We start from the raw sequence: 23,628 nt of genomic DNA on the forward strand, positions 1-23,628 counted from the left end.
CTTCCAAGTCCTTGATGGACGGGTCGCTGACAAATCATATTTAGACTTGAGTACTGCGTCTACAAGGTCAGAGGTTACAAATCCAAGATGGCGCCCCGCATGAATCACAATAAAGGTGATCAGTAAATAAGATTAGATAATGGTACGGTCGCGGTCGGCATATTTGTCATTGGTGGCAAGCGTTTTCAACCGTATTATCGTCTAGTCAGCAATACCTTCACCCCTCGTCGATACGTCGCTGTACACTGGCATAAACTTCTCAAGATGTCAGGGGCAAATGCATGGACTCGCAGCAGAGAGCGGATGAGGCTCTTCCCAGAGTTGCTTGCACAATGTGCAGCAGAGGTAACAACACTCTCCCTCTCGTAGTGGATATGTAGTTAGGCATTATGTGTTCCAAATACCAATGTTTTTTGTTTAACAATACAGGCAACGGCATATGGCAAGTGCGTGACAGCGACAACTGTTGGCAAACAAGAGTTGAAAAAGGACCTGTGTCAGAAAGAGTTCGAGTCACTGAAGACATGCTTTACCAAAGCGGTAAGGCCTTTTGACAGCCTTGTCATATGTCCTTAAAGGCAGCCTACTGTCCACTCCACTGGTCCCCTGTTTTTCGTATTTGTCAACACGAGGATGCATAATCACAATGCAAAGTTAACCTACTGATAATGAATAGACTAATTGTTGTGGTCAACCATAAAAGTAAAATTTTCTAATGTATTGAAACAGTGTCTTCAATCTTAAAACGTTGTACAGGGCAGGGAAATGCTATTGATTTTGTCTGTGTCTCTATTGCATTTACAGGCCAAGAAAGCTGGAAAATAATGTCAATACATCGTGTGGGATTACCAACATGGTACTCTGAATGATACACTATGAAGTTACAGAGCTCAGGCAAGCTGTGTTCGAAGATTCCTCTACTTGTGCTTCTACTTTTTTGTACAAGTAATGTTATGAAGTTTGAGGACTGAGTAGGCCATCCTGAATTTGGGAAATATCCACTCTAGCTACCTTTGTAAAGGTGAATCTGAAAGAATTCAGATTTTTGTTCTGAAGTCATTATGAATGAATGAATGAATATTGCTCCATATTATGTATTATTATTTTTGTAAATACACATGTTGATTTTTCTTCTCCCAAAGTGTCTTGAATGTTTCTATCACTCAATGCAGTCCAGTGGCCCTTTGTGCCAAATGATATGAATCTCTCCGAGTCCACAGATGAAAGCGAGTGGCGGTAATGTGCTCCAGACGTGTTCATTTGTCTGGGAGAGGCCACTCGTGTTGGGAGGGGAGGGGAGGTGAGGTGAGGTGAGGTGAGAGCAGAAAGAGGCTAGACTGAAAACAGAATGGACTGACTGGGCATTTTTTCTGTGGGCCAGCTCCTCTGTTTTTTCCCCCACAATATTATGATTGATTTAGTCCATTGTTTATATGTAAGATGTGAATGGTGGGCCTATCTCCAATGGGGGAAAAACAAACAAACAAAAAACACAACAGTGTCTGCCCCTGAGGACTGTCGTCCCACCAGGAAAATGCCTTGAATGCCAGATGACCAATCCAGCTCTGTGCAGCAGTGGTGTGAGGTGGGGTGGGGGCAGAGAGAGGCTGGGCTGGGCTGAACTGAATGAGATATGAAGTGTGTACAATGTGGCAGGGGAGACATGAAAGCCCTGCTCAACCCCCCATCCCACCTCAAGTCCTCAGCTTTTATGTGCCGCCACTGGCCTTGGGTCCACTCCTCTACATACCACTCCACTCCACTCCCCTTTGCCTGAAAGAAAGACTCCAGACATTACATCGTGGCTCTCTTCTGGTGGGTGGTGGTGTAGGGTGGGTGGGGTGTAAGGTAAAGGTAGCAGGGAAATGGAGGTGATTGGGGTTGTCTCACAGTGCACTCAGCACCTCCATGCATCACAGTGAAATGCCCCCCCAAATCACTCTCTCACACACAGGGCTGCTGACAGCCTTTACCAGGCCCAGGGAAAAGTAATCTGTAAGGGCCCCCTCTCTTTCAGGGCCTGGGACAATTGAGCTGTTTTTCACCCCATTGGTGTACACACACACACACACACACACACACACACACACACACACACACACACACACACACACACACACACACACACACACACACACACACACCCTACTAAAAAAAAACCCAATCACTGACACCCTCATGGAGAAACCTCAGTGTCTCATTAGAGTAAAAGCTAATTGACACAGGAGCCTAGCTGCCTGGGCCTTAACGATGCTAAAATAAAATGGAGGTCATGCAAACTTGGAAGTCATGAAGGTAGATTGTGACAGGAATGTGTGTGTAAGTGTTTTGGATGAAGGACTCTTTTCGCAAGAAGCTATTTGAACAGAGGTGATGCACAGAACACTTCAGTAATGGGCCCCTTGATTTCGTCATGGCAGGCCCTATGTTACACAGACACTTTTAATTATTACCAACCTGTGATGGCTGCATTGTACATGCACAGATTGCGCACACAGACAAAATCTCAAAGTCGAGGATCCTGGCCTTGGTAGAACGTGAAACACCCAGTGATTGGGTACTCTTTGGTGAACTCCGCGGAGTATCCAATCACTGGGCGTTTTTACGTCCTAGCAAGGCCAGGATCCTTGACTTTGAGAAACAGAGACACACACATTTATATCTTTGGACACAATTCATATTATTCACACCTTTCCTCAGGGCCGTGAGCAGCATCAGTGCAACACAACCTTTACAGTTTTTTTCTGATAGCTAAAGGTCATTTTTTGTGACTTCAGCTGTTTTTGCAGAACTCTTCACACAATTACAACAACTTCACAGCTAATCAGAAAAAACTCGCAAAACCCAGCACGATCTGCTATACTCTATACACAGTTGTAAAGTGAAATGTTTTTGCACACATCACATTAGTAGCACACATGGCAGCTGCAGCAACTACACACAGTAAAAAAAAACCTCTTTGCCTCTTGGTTTCTCTATTCACAAAGAATGTCATTTTGAGGAGGATAGTCAAGGAATGTGTTCATCATTTGGAAATTGTGTGTGATGCGGTGAGTTGTGTTCAGTTATGCAAAACAAGAGTTGTGCAATGGATTGTTTTTGTTTCATATTGCAAAGTGTGTATTATACATTGTAAACAGATTGCAAAGCCAATTTGGTTATGGGGTTTAAGCAAAACCTTTAGCGAGCAGAAAAAAAGCTATGACTATCTGCAGCATCTACACTGTACATATTTAACTTCAACAATGTTGGCACTTCTGTTAAATCTTAGACCCATAAGGTCTTAATAGATTCAAGATAACATTGGGGCACTGGTCATTTCCAAAAGAAACATAAATAGTCAACATGCCATCTCACTTGTCCTGACTGACAATGGACATTATTTTTTATTATATTAAATTATCTACTTTTATGACGTGGGTAAAACGTGACCGCCTCGACCCCTTCTCTGGGGATCATGGGTAGTGGAAGGAGGAGGGAGTTCCTGTGTTGCCCCGACTCTGTCTGGCGCAGGTCATGAGGACTGAAGTGTGGCAGGAAAGGCCTTTTTTATGCCAGTCATGTGGTACCATTTCGCACCGTGTCAAAGGCACGAGAGGTGTTAATGAATATGGTCTGGTCATTAGAGTAATGCTCGCCTTGGACGACTCCCAAGCACACTTTTAACTGCGGACACAGAGGTGGGGCAAACAGGTCACTTGTCCTGTGCCCAGAGAGGGAGGGGGCCCAGGGTCTTTAGATTGTATGTATTGGGTGTAGGGCCTTTTTAGATGACTGTCCTGGGGCCAGTCAAATCTGTCAACAGCCCCTGTTGCCGACACCATGTCTCCCAAGGAAGGTGCCGATTCTGCACACACTACTTTACTTTACGGCAAAACGGGGAATCGATTGGGCCTGATTGATTATGTGTCCCCTAGTTCCATAAATAAGGACTGTTAAGCGTTATAAAAAGGGGGCCCCTGGAAAAAAGGCCCCCATTAGGAGATAAAATTTACAAGAGGATCATGGACACTAATCATGTTGGTTCATGAGCAATTATATCTTATTATTACTGATGACTAAGCCTTCGTCAGCCCAGTCTCTAGTATTGTCTCAGTCAAACTGAATGCCTAATTAGTGAGCCAAATGGAGTCCTGTCTGGCACACGTTTGTAATTGGTTTAAAGGCAGTGTTTCTCAAACTAGGGCTTGCAGAGAGAAGGAGGTTTTCAAAAAAAAAAAGGCATAGTAGTAGTCACCATAATAGTTGCCATAATTCCATAAATTGGTTAGTAACAGTACTCACTTATATGGCTAATAAATAAATGCAGGCCTATTCACTTTTCTTGAGAATCCAAAATTAAAAGTGAGCAAAATTAATGGATGGATGGTGGGTCATGAAAATATAGTTAGGGCTAAAAGGGGGTCCTGGCATAAAATGTTTGGGAACCAGTGGTTAAAGTGTTGCAGTCAGGGCTGGCCAGGGTCCAAAAAAGGCCCAGGCTTTTCTGGCATAGACCAGCCCTCACCCAGTCCAACCCTCACTGCTGTACGATCATTAGGGCTGTAATGATATGGTATTGAATTGAGAAATCGCGATACGCAGTCATGATACTGTGATGCAAGGAGGCGGTATTGTGATATATCCTTTCAAAGTTGTTACCCTTCAGTCCAGAAAACAGCCACATGTAATGTGATGGTGCTCTCAAGCTTCCAGATTTTCAAGCGTCATCATTGGTATTTTAAAAACATTTAAAAAAAAATGATCAGTAGGCTTTTGTAACCTGTTCTACTTATATACTTCCATAGTTTTTATTTGTATTTTTCTTGTATATTGAGGTAAATTAATGAAGTAAATATTGCAATGCATCGCAATAATACATGTATCGCGCTATCGCGGCTGATCTCTGAGTGAAATATAAGGCACGATCGTGATGAAGCAGTGCTTCTTTTGCTAGGCAGTGGGCATGCACACTTTGCCAGTTTGATGCATTGTGGTTAGAAAATTCTAACCAGAATGCATCAAGCTGGTAAAGTGCGCATGCCCACTGCCTAGCAAAAGCAGCACTGCTTCATCACGATCGTGCCCATAGACAAAAAAACCCCCAAAATCAGCCCTTGAGGATTGTCGAGCCCTTGAGGATTGTCGAGTACTGGGAAAAAGTCCTCTACGCCAGATGACCAGTCCAGCCCTCCTTGCCGTGACATATCTGGACAAATTCCCCCCTTTACATCCAACTGTAATTGTTAGTCACAGGCCAAGCAGACTTGAATATATAAACTTTATTATTTCTTAAATTTGTACAGCACAGGAGAGGAAAGGGAAATCACAGAGGATATCATTTACAAAATAAATCCAGCTACGTTGCAGAGTTTAAAAAAGGTCAATGTTCTTAAAAATGGTCATCAATGGTTTCGCGCACTGAAATGGGCCATAAAAATGTCAGCTGATAGAAATGATATAAACAGTTCAACATCAGTGAGCATACAACACAGCTGAGCCAAGGAGGGACACACTGTGGTAAAAACACTGCATACTCAAAGCTGCACTTGGTACAATCAAAAGAGAAGAGCGGTGTTTTGAGATATGCACAGGTCATGAATCTACATGACGCCAGCTGATGACCTGGGCAAAAGGGTGTAATACACGTGGGATAAATGGGGGCACGTGTCCCGATGGGGTTGGTTGTAACAACACAGAAGCCTCCTTCCTATACACCCCTATTATCCATGTGGAATGCATCTAGAAAAGTTCTAACAGTTAAGGCACATTTGGGCAAAGAGGACAAGAAATTGAGATCGCTGAATGGAATGGAGGATAGTCCAATGGAAGGCCACAAGAAGGCGGGAAAAGCTCCTGGGCAGGTGTCTGTAAATCAACAAAAAACTGATGCGATGTCTGGTCTAATATTTGAGTGATCACACATCTGAGTTTTGACAGAGGGTCCACAAGTCTTTAAAGTGATGGGAATATGATGGGAAAATATTGTTCTGAAGGCAAATGACCTTGAGGTTTCACAACACAACAATAACATGTATGCACATCAACACTGCAGACAACAAAATAACAGAAAAATAATTCCAAGTAGAAAAACAGATCTGAATACTAGAGGACCATAAAGTGACATTCCTTTAGCAGCAAAAGGGTAGTCTTTAAACAGCTACAGGATGGACAAAAGCAAGACTTAAAAAAAAACTTTCTGCACAGAAAACAAGTCACTAACAAAATGCAACAGAGACAAAAAGAATATAATAATAAATAAAATATATTACAACAAATATTTCACAAAACCCTTTGGATTGAATTCTATTCCTAATACAGGTCTCACATATGATTTTCTTTATCATTTTAATCTTTATTACACTTTGCGAAAATCACCTTTGCTGAAATGATCAAACAAGGAAGCTCCAAGCTCCTGTAAGAGGTCCTAGACAACACTAAGGTGATCACGGCTGGAACTCAAACTAGTTCCTTCTTTCCTTTCCTGTTGCTTCTGGCATGGCAATATTGATGATTAACGTTTTTTTCAATATTTCACAAAAGCACAATTCAAAAGTCATTATCGCATTTGCAATCAGGATGTTGAATGGAGAATAGTCCTCCAAAAGCTGTTCTGCCAACATTGACAGCTTTGTTGTTTACCGTTTTCTTCATGTAGGCAGGGGGACACTGAGGCTAGAGGCCACGAGCAACAGGAGAGGATGGGAGGAATTGGTTTGGGTTTCATCCTAAGGCGATCACGTCTCCAAAGCATGTCACCTTTAACATTTGACCTGTTTATAGTAAATCACGGATACGAAACACTAGATGCCGTGTTTAGCCTTTTGCCGGGCCTCAACCTTGGGCGCCACCATCTTGGGCCAGTAGCTCAAATTTTTCATAGATGCTGTTTTACCGCCACCTACAAGGTAACGACTGCATCACATTGTCACTGATTGATGGAAGCGGCTAAACATGGCACTGCTATGCCTTCAGCCATTCTTTCTAATACAAGAGGGTGGTCAACATGGCATCTAGTATTCTTTATCTATAATAGTAAATGATAATCAGCACAAGGGCCCCAAGACCACTGGAATGAGGACTCAATAGGCAGTGCCTTGAACTCTGGTTCAGACAGCAAAAAGCTGGCCAATAATTTGATTCAGCTCTGAGTCAGCCGATCGTAAAGCATACTCAAAATAATTACATCAGCAAGCCAGAGAGATCACATTTGGTGTTAGAAGGAAAAAAGTGTCAGGGTTTTTACGACTTCTTGAACCCAGGATTGACAGGTCTTCCAACGGCCCAATTCCTTCTAGGATGTACAGCTCCTTATACAGCATGACAAAACAAATAGAAATGTCCTGGCAGTGTGCATGCATGGTCCTCTTTAAAATAGAAACAACTCAAAGTCTGACTCTTTAGCTTCTCAACAAACCAATTAAAACAAAACAATCCACTGCAAAAAAATTGAGGGTTCCCTCAGATAACACTCAGCTGTTTTCTGAGGAACCCAAAGGTTCTCTGGTGAACCCAAACGTTCTCTAGTGAACTTTTGGGTGTTTGGAGGAAGGATATCATGTCATCTCTGACATTTTATGTGCGATCAAGCAAGCAGGCCATCACTCCATGGTGTCTCCAAGAAACATACAAGTACAACCAAAGAATTGTCTAGAAGACTAAGACAAATAAAGCCTATAGTTTTCCTGGATCCATGTCATGTCAGGTGAATGTCCCCTTAGGAGACCTACGGTTAGGAGACCTTGGGAGACTTATGGTTCAGAATTCAGAGTTCCCTTAGCGCTGTAGATGGCGGTAGCATACATATTATGCAAGCCACCACCAAACACCACAGAAAGAGAAGAAGAAGGAGGGTACAACAACCCCTTAGCCCAGTGTTTCCCAACCTTTTTTGACTCGAGTACCCCCTAAGCCTTTTTGTTGTACCATGAGTACCCCCTATCCCATGCTCTCTATGTATATTCCTTTATCTCAGTATGACTATACTCCATTCAATTGCCATTATCACATTTTCCCGCGTACCCCCCTGAGGTGTGCTCGCGTACCCCTAGTGGTACACGTACCCCTGGTTGGGAAACGCTTAGCAGACCGAACTTCAGCACACACAGCTTTGCATTGGGTACGCAGGGGTTGGTGTATTTTACTCTACTAGACGATTCTTTGATACAACTACAACAAACGCACAAAGGCTGCATGTCAACCAGGCTGACTCTATCCCATGTCTGACTGGGCTTTCATAGGAAATGGGTAACACTGCGTTTTACCCATGGGTCCTTTCACGGTTACAGTAGTACATTATCCATTTAAAGCAATGTATTTAGTTCAAATGCAATTGTATTTTTGTCTCTTCTTTGCTGGTAGTGAGATGCTGCACAGTATGTAGTACTGTAAGGCCCGGGACATGATTGCTGCAGGATACGCATGCGTATGATGCAATAATGACAAAACCGTGAGGGGCGATCTTCGGAACTTCCATGTTGAGGTGGCGGTAGAGCCAAACAACAGCATTAATCACAGCCCCGTTGGCTACCTGCCCCCTAGGTGATACCTCCAGTATCATGGAAAGCGCTCCGGTCATCCTGAAGCAAGTATGTGCACTCGATCGCATGTGACTGCTGCATACGTAATTCAAGGCACACAGCAAGCATGTCCCGGACTAATGGTGCAATGAGGCACTGAAGAGTCCAGCCACTAAGAGCACTGTAGAGGGCGCTATAGGCTGGTAAGGATAGAACCACGGGGCGATTTTAATGGACAGAGGAAGAAGGGAGAGAGTCTCTGTCTGTCCACTGACATTCTAGCATTCAAAAAAGAAAGAAAAAACAAGAACCTTCAAATGACCTTTAAAAATGACTTTTTGTATGACAGCTCTCAACTCACTCAAGGTCACTGACACAGGAGATCAAGACATTGGTGGCTGTCTCATCACGACACGTTGACCAGGTGGCAGGTGGTTTCCCAGTCATCTTTTTCTGGACTTTTGTTGTACTCTACTTCCACTGGACATGGAAACCTTGAAGGCATCAATGAAAGGAATGATAAGAATTTGTCCAGTGTGTGTGTGTGTGTGTGTGTTGGATGTGTTCCGTTAACTGGAAGTGATGGAGAGCACAAGTAATGGAGACAGTCGAGTCATTGGCTGAAAAGTTTGTGCAAGTCTGTGTGTGTGGTACAAGTCTTCAGCGCACTTTTGCCTGTTTGGCGCACGTGTGGTTGTGTGAGATCACACACCTGTATGACTGACTTGTGCAGCATGTCTCACACAGGCACGCTAGTGTCCATTCACCACTTTCTCTCAATGAGCGCAGTTACATGCAAAGAATATTCCCATTTCCAATGGAATGGTGGCAATGTTTGGTTTGTGCAGGAGCCATGGAAACGCCTTTACTTCATTCCACATTCTGGTAACACAATGCTCTTCAACACATACTAACAGACATAACAGTTTTGTTGCAAAATGACGAAAGCGCCATTTTTGAATTTTGGATTTTATCATTGGAAATGACTGTTCAGATGTCCCCTCATCCATCTGTGAATACTTGCCATTTGAATATTTTGAGAACTGTTTTTTAACCCTATATTAAAGTGCATTTGGCAGTGTAATACAATGCAATGCCCAATACAAAAATGTAAATGTCCCCAAATATTCCAAAATGGATGTCATTTTGCCACAAAGCTCTTCACTTGTTTTAAATCCAACACTGAAAACATTCTGTTTAAAACCAGGCTAATTCCTGTATGTGACTGCGCTCAGTGACCCTCTCACCCCTGCTGTGTGCCCTGACTCTGAGTGTGTGTTGCTGGCTTGTGATGTGCCAGAGCCCTCTTCAGTATCTCCACCTCCAGCACGGGCTTCTTCAGCAGCAGCAGGAGCAGCCCTTTGTCCTGAGGAGTGGAGTCAGCCACCTCCTCCTCCTTCACCTCCTTCTCCACTTCTTGCTGATGATGATGTCCCTCAACGTAACTCTTGGCCTCCTTCTCCACCTCCTTCTCCACCTGTTGCCACATCTCCAGCTGCTGCTGCTCCTCAACGTCGTCCTGAGCCTCCACCTCCGCCAAGTCCCCCTCGACCTGCCCCTCCTGCTCCTGCTCCTGCTCCTGGTGTATCTCCTTGTGCTGCTCCTGATTGACGGCCAGCAGTTTCTCCTGCTGGTCCAGCAGACGCTGCTGTGCCTTCTGCTGATCCTGAATCACCTGCAGCAGGGCAGCATGGTCCAACTGGCCCTCTGGAGGGAGGGATGGAGAGAGATGGATAAAGGCAGAGAGAGAGAGAGAGAGAGAGAGAGAGAGAGAGAGAGAGAGAGAGAGAGAGAGAGAGAGAGAGAAATAGTGTGTGTGTGTGTGTGTGTGTGTGTGTGTGTGTGTGAGTGTGAGAGTGAACGTGAGTGTGAGTGTGAGTGTGAGTGTGAGCGTGAGAGAGAGCGTGAGAGAGAGAGAGAGAGAGAGAGAGAGAGAGAGAGAGAGAGAGACAAAGACAGAGACAGAGACAGAGAACGAGAACAAATGAGAGAATAAAGAGGCAGAAATTAGTAAAAGGAACACATCAATGCAAATGGAAAGAAACGGAGCGAGCAAGATACAGAAACTAGACTGCCTGTGCAGTCGCCTTCGACTGCTTAAGGTATATCCCCGAAACGCGACGCTTCCAGTCCCCAATCATTCCTACCACTCCCGTCCACCTTTTCATGAACGTTTATGATAAATACAAAATATAAAATAAATATATTTAATATCTATACATAGATCAATGACGTGCATAGGCTTAAAACCAAATGATTATTTGTAATTATTATAAATCAGTATTACATGGTATTACATATTGTTACACTGGTTATTACACTGTACCTGGTATTGCCTATTTTTACACTGGTATTACAGTAGTATTACATGGTATTAAATATTGTTACACTGGTTATTACACTGTAGGCCTACCTGATATGGTAGATTCACTGAAATGGTGAACCATTAAATTAAGGAGTTACCGTGCAAATCAATCCACCCAGTCAGAAGTTATGGGCCAAATAAAAATTCCACCATTTTGAAAGTGTTGACCTCCAAATCACTCGAATCAGTTCATGAACCTACCCTGCAGCATTCACACACCAAATCTGGGACAAATCCATCCACCCGGTCAGAAGTAATGGGCCAAACAAAAATTCGGCCATCTTGAATTCGGCCATCTTGAAATTAGTTGACCTCAAAACTCGAATCAGTTCATGAACCTACCCTAGAACATTCACACACCAAATCTGGGACAAATCCATCCACCCGGTCAGAAGTTATGGACCAAACAAAAATTCGTCCATCTTGAATTCGGCCATCTTGAAAGTGTTAACCTCCAAACTGTAATCAGTTCATGAACCCACCCTAGAGCATTCACACACCAAATCTGGGACAAATCCATCCACCCGGTCAGAAGTAATGGGCCAAACAAAAATTCGGCCATCTTGAATTCGGCCATCTTGAAATTGTTGACCTCCAAACTCGAATCAGTTCATGAACCTGCCCTAGAACATTCACACACCAAATCTGGGACAAATCCATCCACCCGGTCAGAAGTTATGGACCAAACAAAAATTTCGGCCATCTTGAATTCGGCCATCTTGAAAGTGTTAACCTCCAAACTGTAATCAGTTCATGAACCCACCCTAGAGCATTCACACACCAAATCTGGGACAAATCCATCCACCCGGTCAGAAGTAATGGGCTTAACAAAAATTCGGCCATCTTGAATTCGGCCATCTTGAAATTGTTGACCTCCAAACCTGAATCAGTTCATTAACCTACCCTAGAACATTCACACACCAAATCTGGGACAAATCCATCCACCCAGTCAGAAGTTATGGACCAAACAAAAATTCGGCCATCTTGAATTCGGCCATCTTGAAAGTGTTAACCTCCAAACTGTAATCAGTTCATGAACCCACCCCTAGAGCATTCACACACCAAATCTGGGACAAATCCATCCACCCGGTCAGAAGTAATGGGCCAAACAAAAATTCGGCCATCTTGAATTCGGCCATCTTGAAATTGTTGACCTCCAAACTCAAATCAGTTCATGAACCTACCCTAGAACATTCACACACCAAATCTGGGACAAATCCATCCACCCGGTCAGAAGTTATGGACCAAACAAAAATTCGTCCATCTTGAATTCGGCCATCTTGAAAGTGTTAACCTCCAAACTGTAATCAGTTCATGAACCCACCCTAGAGCATTCACACACCAAATCTGGGACAAATCCATCCACCCGGTCAGAAGTAATGGGCCAAACAAAAATTCGGCCATCTTGAATTCGGCCATCTTGAAATTGTTGACCTCCAAACTCGAATCAGTTCATGAACCTGCCCTAGAACATTCACAACACACCAAATCTGGGACAAATCCATCCACCCGGTCAGAAGTTATGGACCAAACAAAATTTCGGCCATCTTGAATTCGGCCATGTTGAAAAGTGTTAACCTCCAAACTGTAATCAGTTCATGAACCCACCCTAGAGCATTCACACACCAAATCTGGGACAAATCCATCCACCCGGTCAGAAGTAATGGGCTTAACAAAAATTCGGCCATCTTGAATTCGGCCATCTTGAAATTGTTGACCTCCAAACCTGAATCAGTTCATTAACCTACCCTAGAACATTCACACACCACATCTGGGACAAATCCATCCACCCGGTCAGAAGTTATGGACCAAACAAAAATTCAGCCATCTTGAATTCGGCCATCTTGAAAGTGTTAACCTCCAAACTGTAATCAGTTCATGAACCCACCCTAGAGCATTCACACACCAAATCTGGGACAAATCCATCCACCCGGTCAGAAGTAATGGGCCAAACAAAAATTCGGCCATCTTGAATTCGGCCATCTTGAAATTGTTGACCTCCAAATTCGAATCAGTTCATGAACCTGCCCTAGAGCATTTACACACCAAATCTGGGACAAATCCAAACATCCGTTCAAAAGTTATCGCGTTAACACGAAAGACCTTACGCGGCGGACGCGGCGGCGGACGCGGCGGCGGACGCGGCGGCGGACGCGGCGGCGGACGCGGCGGCGGACGCGGCGGCGGACGCGGCGGCGGCGGTGCACGCAAAACCATTACATCCCCGACGCTCCGCGTTTCGGGGATATAAATATGATGACGTCTTGTAATCACATATTTTAAACTAAGGAATTGAACCTGAAGAGCGAAAGAGAAGAGGGAAAGGAATTTCAAGGAAGAAATGGGATAATACTATCGAAGGAAAATAAATAAATAAAAAGAAAGAGATGGGGTTAAGAAAGAGATAACACGCACTGCATGAACAAAATTATATCTAAATCTTTTTGTTTGTCATTGTAACAAATACAACAAAATTACGATGAGATAAAAGATATTAGAAAAGTACTCAAAACCACACATACACACATGCACGCACGTCGCACGCACACAATTACATTCTACTGAAACCTCCCACACACATCACATCCATACACATCCACATTCATGCTGTAGATATGTGGGGGAAAAAAACGTGCTAATACCATCGAGCCCTTGCCACTGTTGGATCTGCCGCGTGTGCACCAGGCTCTCCCCCAGCAGCTGGCTCTCCAGGGCGGCGTGCAGGTCCTGTGGCCCCATCTCCAGCAGCTTCTCCAGGCCAGGCACTGCACCCTCACCACCCCCACCTGGAGGAATGGGGAGTGGAGAAGACATTACATTACATTACATTACCCTTAGCTGACGCTTTAATCCAAAGTGACTGACGTTTATTTTAAGTACAGGGTATTGCTACAGTCCCTGGAGCAATGTGGGGTTAGGTGCCTTGACCAAGGGCACTTCAGCCATGGATGTAGGTGTAGGGAGAGGTCAGGGTGGGGATTGAACCTGCAACCCTGTGATCTACAGTCCAACTCTTAAAGCCCTACAACAGGGCTGTTAAATGGAGAAGACAGCATTTATATAGTGCTTTTCACTCAAAGATCACTCAAAGCTATTTGAAATATATGCTTCACATCGTATCAACGTACAACGACATTGTATGCGTATTGTATATTGCGCTGACATGTTTACTGCTGTATATAATATGTATACTATACTGGATGTGTGAGCAAGCATCTGCTTGAGTCTAACCGCAGAAATACACCAGCGGCGATCAGAGCGAGGCGAGCGACAAAAGTGATTCTGGAGACAAGAGCGATTTGCGCGACGAGCGCGACAGTTTGAAGTTGAAATCTTTTCAACTTTCTATGACGCGTTTCGGCGACAAGCCGCGACAGCCAATGACTGTATAGAGGTCAGTGACCACAGCCAATGGGAATGCTTGAATGCTTTGCCTTCTGCCTGTACGGACATACTCCAGTCTCCTCAATCGCTCGTATCGCTTACTGCTGCACTCTGTCGCTTGAATCGCATCGCGCCTGGTCTATTCGCGCGGTAATGCCTTGTGTACACCAAGCGCAACCTATGCTACATGAGCGACGGAAGTCATTACTTCTCTATGTAGGGAAGGCGAATAAAGCTACCAGAGCGAATTCACCAGGAGCGAAGCAAACTGAGCGACCAGAGCGAATTTTAACGATTAAAGTCAAGCTAATCTTATCTTATGGCAATGAGCTATGACGCGGTCCCAGGCTGTCAAGTCAGAGTCATTATGTGATTGGCTAAACCAAACATGTCAATGCCGCGTCCAGAACGAATAAAGCGAATTCATGGCGAAACTTCTTCAACCGCCGCAGCTACCTGGGTCGCGTAGGTCGCGCTTGGTGTACACAAGGCATAAGAGTACTTAGAGCAGTTCTTTTTCTTGTAGAATAAAGGTTCTAGAATGTACCTCCTGCTGGTCCTGCGACGACCTCTGAGCCCAGGGCCCTCACGTGCCTCTTGCGCCTCTTCAGGTCCATGCCGCCCCCGGCCTGATCCCTGCTGTTGTTGATGTTGTTCTCCTTCTGTGCAGCAGGAGCGCCGGCGCCCCCTTCACCTCCTCCTCCTCCGTTCGCCTTCACCCCTTCCTCCTCCTTCCCGCGCTCCACCCCCGCCTCCACTTGCTCATGCTGCTCCTGGCTCAGCATCAGCCCACCATCGTCGTCCTGGTCGTCTTTGTTCACCTTCAGGTCCCTGCCGCCGTTCTTCACTGGCTGGGGCTCCAGGACTCCTCGGCCCTCTCCGCCCATCCCCACCACAGCATCAGCACCAGCACCAGCACCATCCAGGCCAGGAGCATTGCCTGCCCCCATGCCAACACCAACACCGATACCTACACCTGAAAAATTACAGCATTAGGTGGGTCAATGATGTTTTTTTTCTGGGCTCAGACATCAGGAGGTACAACCACAGCTAATACCCGTAAATCAGGGGTGCCCAACCAGTCGATCGCGAGCTACCAGTCGATCTCGAGGGGAGTGGCAGTCGATCGCGAGACATGTAGGCCTAATGTGACGGGCAAAATACTGTCTTTCAAAAGTAGGCTATGTAGCAAGTTGCTGGTACTGTATTGGTTAGATAATTAGTCCCACGGTAACACAGAATGAGGGGAAAGCATTAGGAAGTGACCGTAAGGGTATTACAGTTGATTCATGTGTGCACACACATGTAACATCGGGTGAGTAACAGAACATGTGCGCAACGATGCGTTATGACGCGGCGATATGCGAGGATCTTCGTCCAAATCGCTAGTCGCATGCATCATCGCTAACTGCGTTTACATCGCGTGCCGCGTGTAAGGGAAATGTTAGTTATTGACATGTATGGAATTCACTTCAATTTGTGCTGTTTCTTGCTTCAGTTGTGGACAAAACGATTGGCCAAACTCACAATAGAAAGCCTTTGCTGTGCTACTGTCCCAGAGAGCTGAAAAAAAAAACCTTCATAGAAGAAGTCACTCTTAACAGGGGTGTTAACCAATCCAATGAGTTCTCTCATTGCTCTCTCTCTCTCTCTTTCTTTCTTTTTCTCTCTCTCTCTCTCTCTCTCTCTCTCTCTCTCTCTCATAGTAAAGTGAACTTAACTAGCCTACTATTTACCCATAACAAATGGTGAATTTCTGAGCCCTTTTTAATTTGTAGCCTACCACTGAAGGCATGATAATGCTTCATCATATTTTAGAAATAGGGCCTATGTGCCTACATATGCCTTTTATATACCAAATGTTTATCATTTTGAAATTGTTTCAGTTGTTTATGACTTGTGTATGACTGAAATTATCTCTGCATACTATCAGTGCTGCATTGCTTTGTAAAGATAGGCTATTCAACACACTTTAAAAACACACTGAAAAGATATGGCCATAGTAGCCTACTAAAAACATTTTGTTCATAATAATAAATGGTGGTCCTAAATTTTCATACTGACATCCTTAAATTTGACTTTGTAGATCACGGCAGACCATCAACTTCAAAAGTAGATCTCGGTTAAAAAAAGGTTGGGCACCCCTGCCGTAAATGAATTAGAAATGTAGTAGTAGAGTGTCATTTACTAATCCCGAGGGAAAATAAGGGTAATGCACAGCAATGAATATGCTTCTTAGATAATCCACAAACAAAGCATATGTAAACAGAGAAACGGTGGAAGAGTTTGGTCACATCTACCTTAAGACCCCAAAAATACTAGCGTACCAGTGCTTCTGACTGACTGGGAACATGCACAAACCTCAGAGAGGTACGGAGGAGCTTGTCTCGATTCAGAAAACAGCACATTTAATCAAGGAAGTAGGGTGGATTGTTCCCTTGCGAGCCACTGACCTACACCGCCGGGGTTCCGGGCGTCCATGTTCAGCCTCTCCCTGGCATTGTGGGCGTCGATGATGCCCTGCAGCTCCTGGTTGTGCTTCTGCTGCTCTTGCAACCTCAGCTCCTTCTCGGCACGCTCCTGCACCTCCCGCTCAGTCTTCTCCTTTTCCAGCTGCAGCCGGAGCTTCTCCGTCTCCAGTCGGGCCTTCTCGGCCTCCAGCTCCGCCTGGGCCTTGTCGTGCTCCAGCTCCAGACGGATGCGCTCTTGCTCCAGCTGCTCGCGATCGCGCTCTCGCTCCAGCTCCAGGCGAGCCTTCTCCTCCCGCTGCTGCTCCAGCTCCTTCTCCAGCTGCTGCTGCCGTTCCTGCACCTGCCGCTCCTTCTCCTTCTAGAACAGAACACAATAGAATAGAACAGAATAGAATAGAATAGAACACAATGGAATGGAACAGAAGAGAATCATCCATGAAGAATGCATGTAACACTTTATAATAGTGAATGCATAAAAAGCATTATAAAAACTAATTAACTGATGAACAAAACATTTGATTTTTTTGTGAATAATGTTAGTATTTCATAGGTCCGATTTGATCAAACATTTACGTTTTTGCAAATTCATTAAAAATGTAGGTTTGTTAAGTCTTGAACAAATTATTTGTAGATATCTTATAAAGCAGTAACAAACTTAGTCAATAATTAACCAATAATGAAAAAGTTTTTTTTTATTATTGACCAAGTCTTTAAATTGCTTTTTATGCATCCAGTATTATAAAGTGTTACCAGATTCTCATGACTCCAGGTCATCTAAGTCGAATGAGTTTACCTGTATGCAACTAGACTTCTTAACGCAGCTTTTCATGCTTCAATAAGAGGTCTACTTGCCTACAAGTAAACTCTAAGTAAACACCTTCATTATTATCACAGTATTACACACAGCATTGAGGTATAAAGCAAAGCATCTCCTTAAATGCAATACAAAAATATTCAAATCCACTGAAGTACACAGATGACAGAGACCATATTCTGCACCTCTTTCAATGCTGCCACCTCCTGCTCCTTCTGCTGTTGCTCTACTGCCTGTTGTTGTTGTAGCTGTTGCTGCTGAGGCTGTGCCTGGGCTTGGGCCTGCTGGGGTTTCTGCTCAGGCTGCTGCTGGACGGCAACAGGTTGCTCAGGCACCTGTTGGCGCAAGGGCACTCCGCGGGCTCCCACCTCCACCTTCTTCGCCACATCCGGGGCGGGCAACGCTCCACCTACTACTGCTGCTGCACCTGCTCCAGCACCTGCATCAGCCCCAGCTCCCGCCGCCGCCACCACCACCACCTCTTGTTTGGCTGCTGGTACCCCATCCTGTTTGGCCACTGGTGCCACAGCGCCACCTTGTGGTTGCTGGGCTACTGGCTGCTGATCTCCAGCAACAGCAGCAGCAGCAGCAGGTGCAGCCTTGATGGCCGGCACTTCAACAACAGCGCCTCCCGCTGGCTGGTTGGGGGCCAGTGCTTGAGCTCCAGGCTGCTGCTGGCCCACAGCGGCACCTGCCCCAGGCTGGGCCTGCTGGCCTGGGTCGAGGACTGCCGCCGCCCCTCCCTCCGCTGCGTCTGGAAGTTAACAGAGAGAAAAGTTCAAAAGTGAGAGCAGGTTCGCACACAAAAACAACACAAAGGTCAAGCACAAGGAGTATTTTACTTCTCTGAGAGTAGAGCAGACTTTTTAACATTGAACTGGCAGACATGGCACAGACAGAAAACAAGACAGAGAGAGACGGAGTCAGACAAACTGTCAGGAAGAAACTCAGACAGACAGTAAGAGAATGACTGTGCAGAGGGCGTGAGTGTGTTCGGGCGTGTGAGGTGTGGGGTGAAGAGAGGATAAAAGGGTGTGTGTGTGTGTGTGTGTGTGTGTGTGTGTGTGTGTGTGTGTGTGTGTGTGTGTGTGTGTGTGTGTGTGTGTGTGTGTGTGTGTGTGTGTGTGTGTGTGTGTGTGTGATGACGCCCGGTGCCAAGCCTACCACTTATGTCAGCTCTGCGTTCTCCAATGGCCAAACACGACCTGCCCTTCCCTTAATACTACACAACAGCCCATTTACTAGCTGTGACTAAGTGCTGTGTATGTCTGCTATCCTATAAGTGCATAAAACTGTGAGCTCTGTATGTCTGTGTGTGTGTGTAATGTCTGGGATCATAAGAAAGAACTGCGTGTGTGTGTGTGTGTGTGTGTGTGTGTGTGTGTGTGTGTGTGTGTGTGTGTGTGTGTGTGTGTGTGTGTGTGTGTGTGTGTGTGTGTGTGTGTACAAATGTATATAAAGTATGTGTCCTTGTAAGTACTTGTATAAATAAAAAACACCTGCGTATTCTGTTTGGCACAAGAGAGGTATGTGCCACTTTCACACCCAAAATGTCACTTATACGCCTCCAGTCCACAGCATTTAAAGAGGGGGAGAAAGAAAGGAAGAAAGAGAGAGAGAGGGAGAGAGGCCAAAATTGAAACTACTCTGGGTGTGCCCAACTTGGTTTATTCATTCTGTGAACGTCAGCGTGAATTATTCTAACTCTCAGAGTCATCTTGAATCTAAAAACTAGTGAAAGGTCGAAGTGAAGTCCATCTGTGTGAAAGAAATTCAAATCAAATTTGGATTGAGTCATGACGACCGTTACTTTGGGCTGGGGTATCCCAAAGGCTCTTTCTCGAGTGAGTGAGTGAGTGAGTGAGTGAGTGAGTGAGTGAGTGAGTTTTACAGTCTCTGGGCTGCTGTGTGCGTGTGTGTGCGTGCGCGTGCGTGTGTGTGTGTGGTGCGTGCGTGCGTGTGTGTGTGGTGCGTGCGTGCGTGCACATGTATGCAGTTCCACTCACTGGGCTGCTTGATTTCCTGGTGTATCTCCTTGTGCTGCTCCTGGATGACGGCCAGCAGTTTCTCCTGCTGGTCCAGCAGACGCTGCTGTGCCTTCTGCTGATCCTGAATCACCTGCAGCAGGGCAGCATGGTCCAACTGGCCCTCTGATTGGAGGGATGGAGAGAGTGATGGGGAGGGAAAGTGGGAAAGAGGGAGAGAGAGGGACAGAGAGGCAACGAGGCCAAATGATAGGCAGAAAGTGGAAAGAGGGCAGACAGATAGACAGAAAAACGAGAGAGAGAGAGAGAGAGAGAGAGAGAGAGAGAGAGAGAGAGAGAGAGAGAGAGAGAGAGAGAGAGAGAGAGAGAGAGAGAGAGAGAGAGAGAGAGACAGAGTGTGAGAGAGAGAACGAGACAGAGAGACAGACAGACAGAGTTAGAGTGTGAAACAGATTAAGTGCAAGAAAGGCAGTGGGGAAAATATATAGAGACAGAGTAAGCGGGAGAGAGAGAGAAAGATGACAGGAACCAAAAGACAGAGAGAACACAGGAAGAGGGCAAAAGACCAAAAGAGAAACAAAACACATGGATCAGTCGAGGTCGCCTCTGCTATCTTGACCAGGGTGGTACACCATGGCACAGCACAGGGTCTTATATGATCGTGTTTGTCAATGGGGACTCTACAGTCCCCCAGAAGGTGTCAGAGAGGAATAAAGTGAGGCGTTGACAGGCTTATGGTAAGATCAAGTTGTTGTCCGTTGTATACCATATCACAAACCATACTGTACCACATTGGTCAAGGACGGTTGGTCTTTTTGAAATCCTTGAAAGTGCGCTGAGGCTATGTGTATATAACATGGTGCATTACATGTGTATCGTACATATATCAAATAATGTGTTAATTCCCAAATTATCATGTGACCCCATCTATTCAGTTGAGAAAATTGAGTAGATTACAGCAATGAGAATTATGACAATGACAATAATTAAGACAGAGATATGTGGCGACATTTATACACACATGCACCCACACATACACACAGACATACATACACACACACACGTGCCCACACAAAAATGTTTGGAACTTGAGACAAGACATCATCTTCAAAAATGAGATTGGTTGGTGAGTTGATAATAAAGCGTGTGTGTAACATTTTCACATTATAACACTGTTATGGAGAACACTGAGAGTAGCCCCGCCCGGTTTTGAGACTGAGCCTCCATGGCAACCACACCACTACACCCATGGAGGTATAGAACATTAGACTGGAGGCGACACGGCAAGTGGCGACCGCACTGGAAAACGGAACGTGTAGCCTCAATCTTCTGTAGGTACAGTAGACCTGGGATCTTAAGTCAATGCAAATCAATGGAGAACACAACCTCCGTCAAAAAATGGCCTAAAACTGTGTAAATATGAAGTGACACCTTAATCAAGAACTAGATTTGAAACGTCAGGCTAAATATCTACTTAAATCATAAGTCAATAAAATATGTTTTAAAATCAGTTCACATTAGTTAGGCAGATATTTAGCAGCATATTTCTACCATTGCCCTTGTATAGTCTGTTGATTATTAAGCAATTTTGACAGAAGCGAGCCCCCTTCTCCATTAATTTACATTGCTCTGATCTACCTACAAATAATGGCTGCCAGGATTGCTGTGGAAAGGGGAGTATCACCTCCAGTCTAATGCCTTGTGTACGCCAAGCGTGACCTACAGTACCCAGATAGCGGAAATGGTTGAAGAACTTTTTGCCATGAATTTGCCATATTTGCTCTGGACGCGGCATTGACATGTTTGATTTAGCTAATCACATAATGGCTCTGGCTTGACAGCCTGGAACATTCTGAGATATGAACGTTCCCAATTGGTTGTTCGCTTTGTTCGCTTTCGCTTTGCTCCTGGCGAATTCTCTCTGGTAGCTTTATTCACCTTCCCCCCATAGAGAAATAATGACTTTCGCCGCTCATGTAGCGTAGGTCGCGCGTGGTGTACACAAGGCAGGCATAATGTACTACCTCTATGGGCTCTTCTTTCCAATATCCTAACTCGCAGCCTTTATCTATCGAGAGCCAGGAAAACTGGAGGCCTGGCTTTGAATCCAGGCAGGGAAACTCTCCTCCCCCCTTCGCTTTAGACAAACACAGAGATACCGGGCTACCTGCACTATCATCTAAAAACGGCAAGAAGACACACAAACCAGAGGGATGCAGGGAGACTGGCAGAGGATGACAGGAAAGGATAGCACAGAGCGGGAGGAAGAGGGAGGAGTAATACAAATGGCAAACAGAGCAAAGAGAAAGAAAGTGTTAGACAGGACATATGGACTAGAAGGGAGAAAGATACAAATGAAGAAATAATGAGGACAGGGAGACTACAGGGCCTTGGAAGAGAGAGAGAGAGAGAGAGAGAGAGAGAGAGAGAGAGAGAGAGAGAGAGAGAGAGAGAGAGAGAGAGAGAGAGAGAGAGAGAGACAGACAGACAGACAGACAGACAGACAGACAGACAGACAGTTACAGTATAAACAGCACATGGACAAGGAGGTATAGAGGCAGAGACACAGTTATGGACAGGGGAGTAGAGGGGAAGAAAGGGAGGTGAGGTGAGAAGTCAGGTGAAGAGAAAGAGACAGCTGAGAGGACAGACGGAAGGCAGAAGGTCCATACCTGCGACAAGCTTTTTAATGACTGTGGCAGGAATCCAGTGTGAGCCACGGAGAGAGAGAGAGAGAGAGAGCGAGAGAGAGAGAGAGAGAGAGAGAGAGAGAGAGAGAGAGAGAGAGAGAGAGAGAGAGAGAGAGAGAGAGAGAGAGAGAGAGAGAGAGAGAGAGAGAGAAAGCAGAGAGGAGAGGAGAGAGCCACAATGGAAAAAAGAGATAAAAGGCAAGAGAGAGAGAGAGAGAGAGAGAGAAATAAAATAGTGAAACAGGTTCACATCACATGAGCACAACACTGTGAAACCAGAAGGGCAGCATGCTTAACCTACAAACCACTTGATCTGGGTCTCTTGGCCAATTTAACACACACTTTAACTCACATACTCAAACAAACAATACACCGAAAGACAATTGAATAAGCACATGTCTCTCACACGTGCACGTGCACGCATGCATACACGCACGCGCACGCACGCGCACGCACGCACGCGCACGCACGCACGCGCACACACACGTGCGCGCACACAAAACGCGTGTGCACACACAGACACACACACACACCTAACTTTGTCACATAACACAATTATCTATAACCCATTTTGGAAAAATAACTGGAGGGGGTGTATGTCCAGGACTACATTTTGGAAAGTTGGGTGGCATGTGTGTGTGTGTGTGTGTGTGTGTGTGTGTGTGTGTGTGTGTGTGTGTGTGTGTGTGTGTGTGTGTGTGTGTGTGTGTGTGTGTGTGTGTGTGTGTGTGTGTGTGTGTGCGTGTGCGTGCGTGTGTGTGCGTGTGTGAAGGACACAGAAAATGAATGCCAGGACAAAGTGTGTCCCTGTTGGTTCTGTCTGCTTCCCTCTTCCAAATTAAAGAGGGGGATAGCAATGTTACCCCTCCTCCCTCTCCCTCTCCCTCTTCCTCGTCCTCTTCCCCCCCAGAAGATGCATGCAGAGCAGAGAAGGGGGCTGACCATCACAAGGGGACATTTAATGACGAAAAGAAATAAAAACAAAAACAAATGCACACACACAGAAGCATTTGACCCCATCCCAACACACACACACACACACGCCAACACGCCAACACGCCCACACACTAGTAAAAAATGTTTTTTTGTCTTCTTGAAAACTGATTGGGGTCTGTCTCTGGATCAGCTGGCAGTAATAATCAACAGCTTCAGGCTGGCTTATCAATGATCACAGTTGTCTTCTTCTCTCTTTATATCCATCGTAATATCTCACCATCTAGCCCTGGTTCTTTTAACTGTATGTCTCTCTCTTCTGTTTAAAGGTAAATGAGAGCCCCCAGTCTCAAACTACACACTTAAAATGGCACATGTTGCATCGTTTCACACTTAATTTTCTGTTCACACACACACACACACACACACACACACACACACACACACACACACACACACACACACACACACACACACACACACACACA

The 23,628-nt window shown here is 45.3% G+C and overlaps 2 protein-coding genes across 5 annotated transcripts in view; one reads left to right on the top strand and one right to left on the bottom strand.

Annotated features, from left to right (window-relative positions):
* The first annotated feature begins 61 nt into the window (after nt 1-61).
* Nucleotides 62-1,141, top strand: ndufaf8 (NADH:ubiquinone oxidoreductase complex assembly factor 8). Its single transcript, XM_063221086.1, has 3 exons — nt 62-345; nt 430-540; nt 805-1,141. The coding sequence occupies exons 1-3, from the start codon at nt 265-267 to the stop codon at nt 823-825; spliced, it is 213 nt and encodes a 70-aa protein (XP_063077156.1). The 5' UTR covers nt 62-264; the 3' UTR covers nt 826-1,141.
* Nucleotides 1,142-5,241: 4,100 nt separating this feature from the next.
* slc38a10 (solute carrier family 38 member 10) overlaps nt 5,242-23,628 on the bottom strand; it is a 64,983-nt gene continuing 46,596 nt past the window's right edge. For 2 of the 4 annotated variants that reach the window (XM_063221610.1, XM_063221608.1), the window contains exons 17-23: nt 22,190-22,210; nt 19,539-19,682; nt 17,718-18,286; nt 16,701-17,076; nt 14,795-15,223; nt 13,506-13,649; nt 5,242-10,205 (exon numbers count right to left, since the gene is read on the bottom strand). In XM_063221610.1, coding sequence (XP_063077680.1) covers nt 9,742-10,205; nt 13,506-13,649; nt 14,795-15,223; nt 16,701-17,076; nt 17,718-18,286; nt 19,539-19,682; nt 22,190-22,210 — 2,147 coding nt within the window. In that variant the 3' untranslated portion in view covers nt 5,242-9,741. The remainder of the gene's footprint in view (nt 10,206-13,505; nt 13,650-14,794; nt 15,224-16,700; nt 17,077-17,717; nt 18,287-19,538; nt 19,683-22,189; nt 22,211-23,628) is intronic. The other 2 variants (XM_063221611.1, XM_063221612.1) reach the window with 2 other exon arrangements.

The sequence above is a fragment of the Engraulis encrasicolus genome, chromosome 17 (genome assembly GCF_034702125.1).
Source record: "Engraulis encrasicolus isolate BLACKSEA-1 chromosome 17, IST_EnEncr_1.0, whole genome shotgun sequence".
NCBI lineage: Eukaryota > Metazoa > Chordata > Actinopteri > Clupeiformes > Engraulidae > Engraulis > Engraulis encrasicolus.

What these genes read in the sequence shown, in the direction of transcription:
- ndufaf8 (XM_063221086.1), top strand. Translation starts at nt 265, where the DNA reads ATGTCAGGGGCAAATGCATGGACTCGCAGCAGAGAGCGGATGAGGCTC. An exon ending in TTGCACAATGTGCAGCAGAG is followed by an intron (nt 346 to 429) that starts GTAACAACACTC and finishes TTAACAATACAG; the next exon opens with GCAACGGCATATGGCAAGTG. An exon ending in AGACATGCTTTACCAAAGCG is followed by an intron (nt 541 to 804) that starts GTAAGGCCTTTT and finishes TTGCATTTACAG; the next exon opens with GCCAAGAAAGCTGGAAAATA.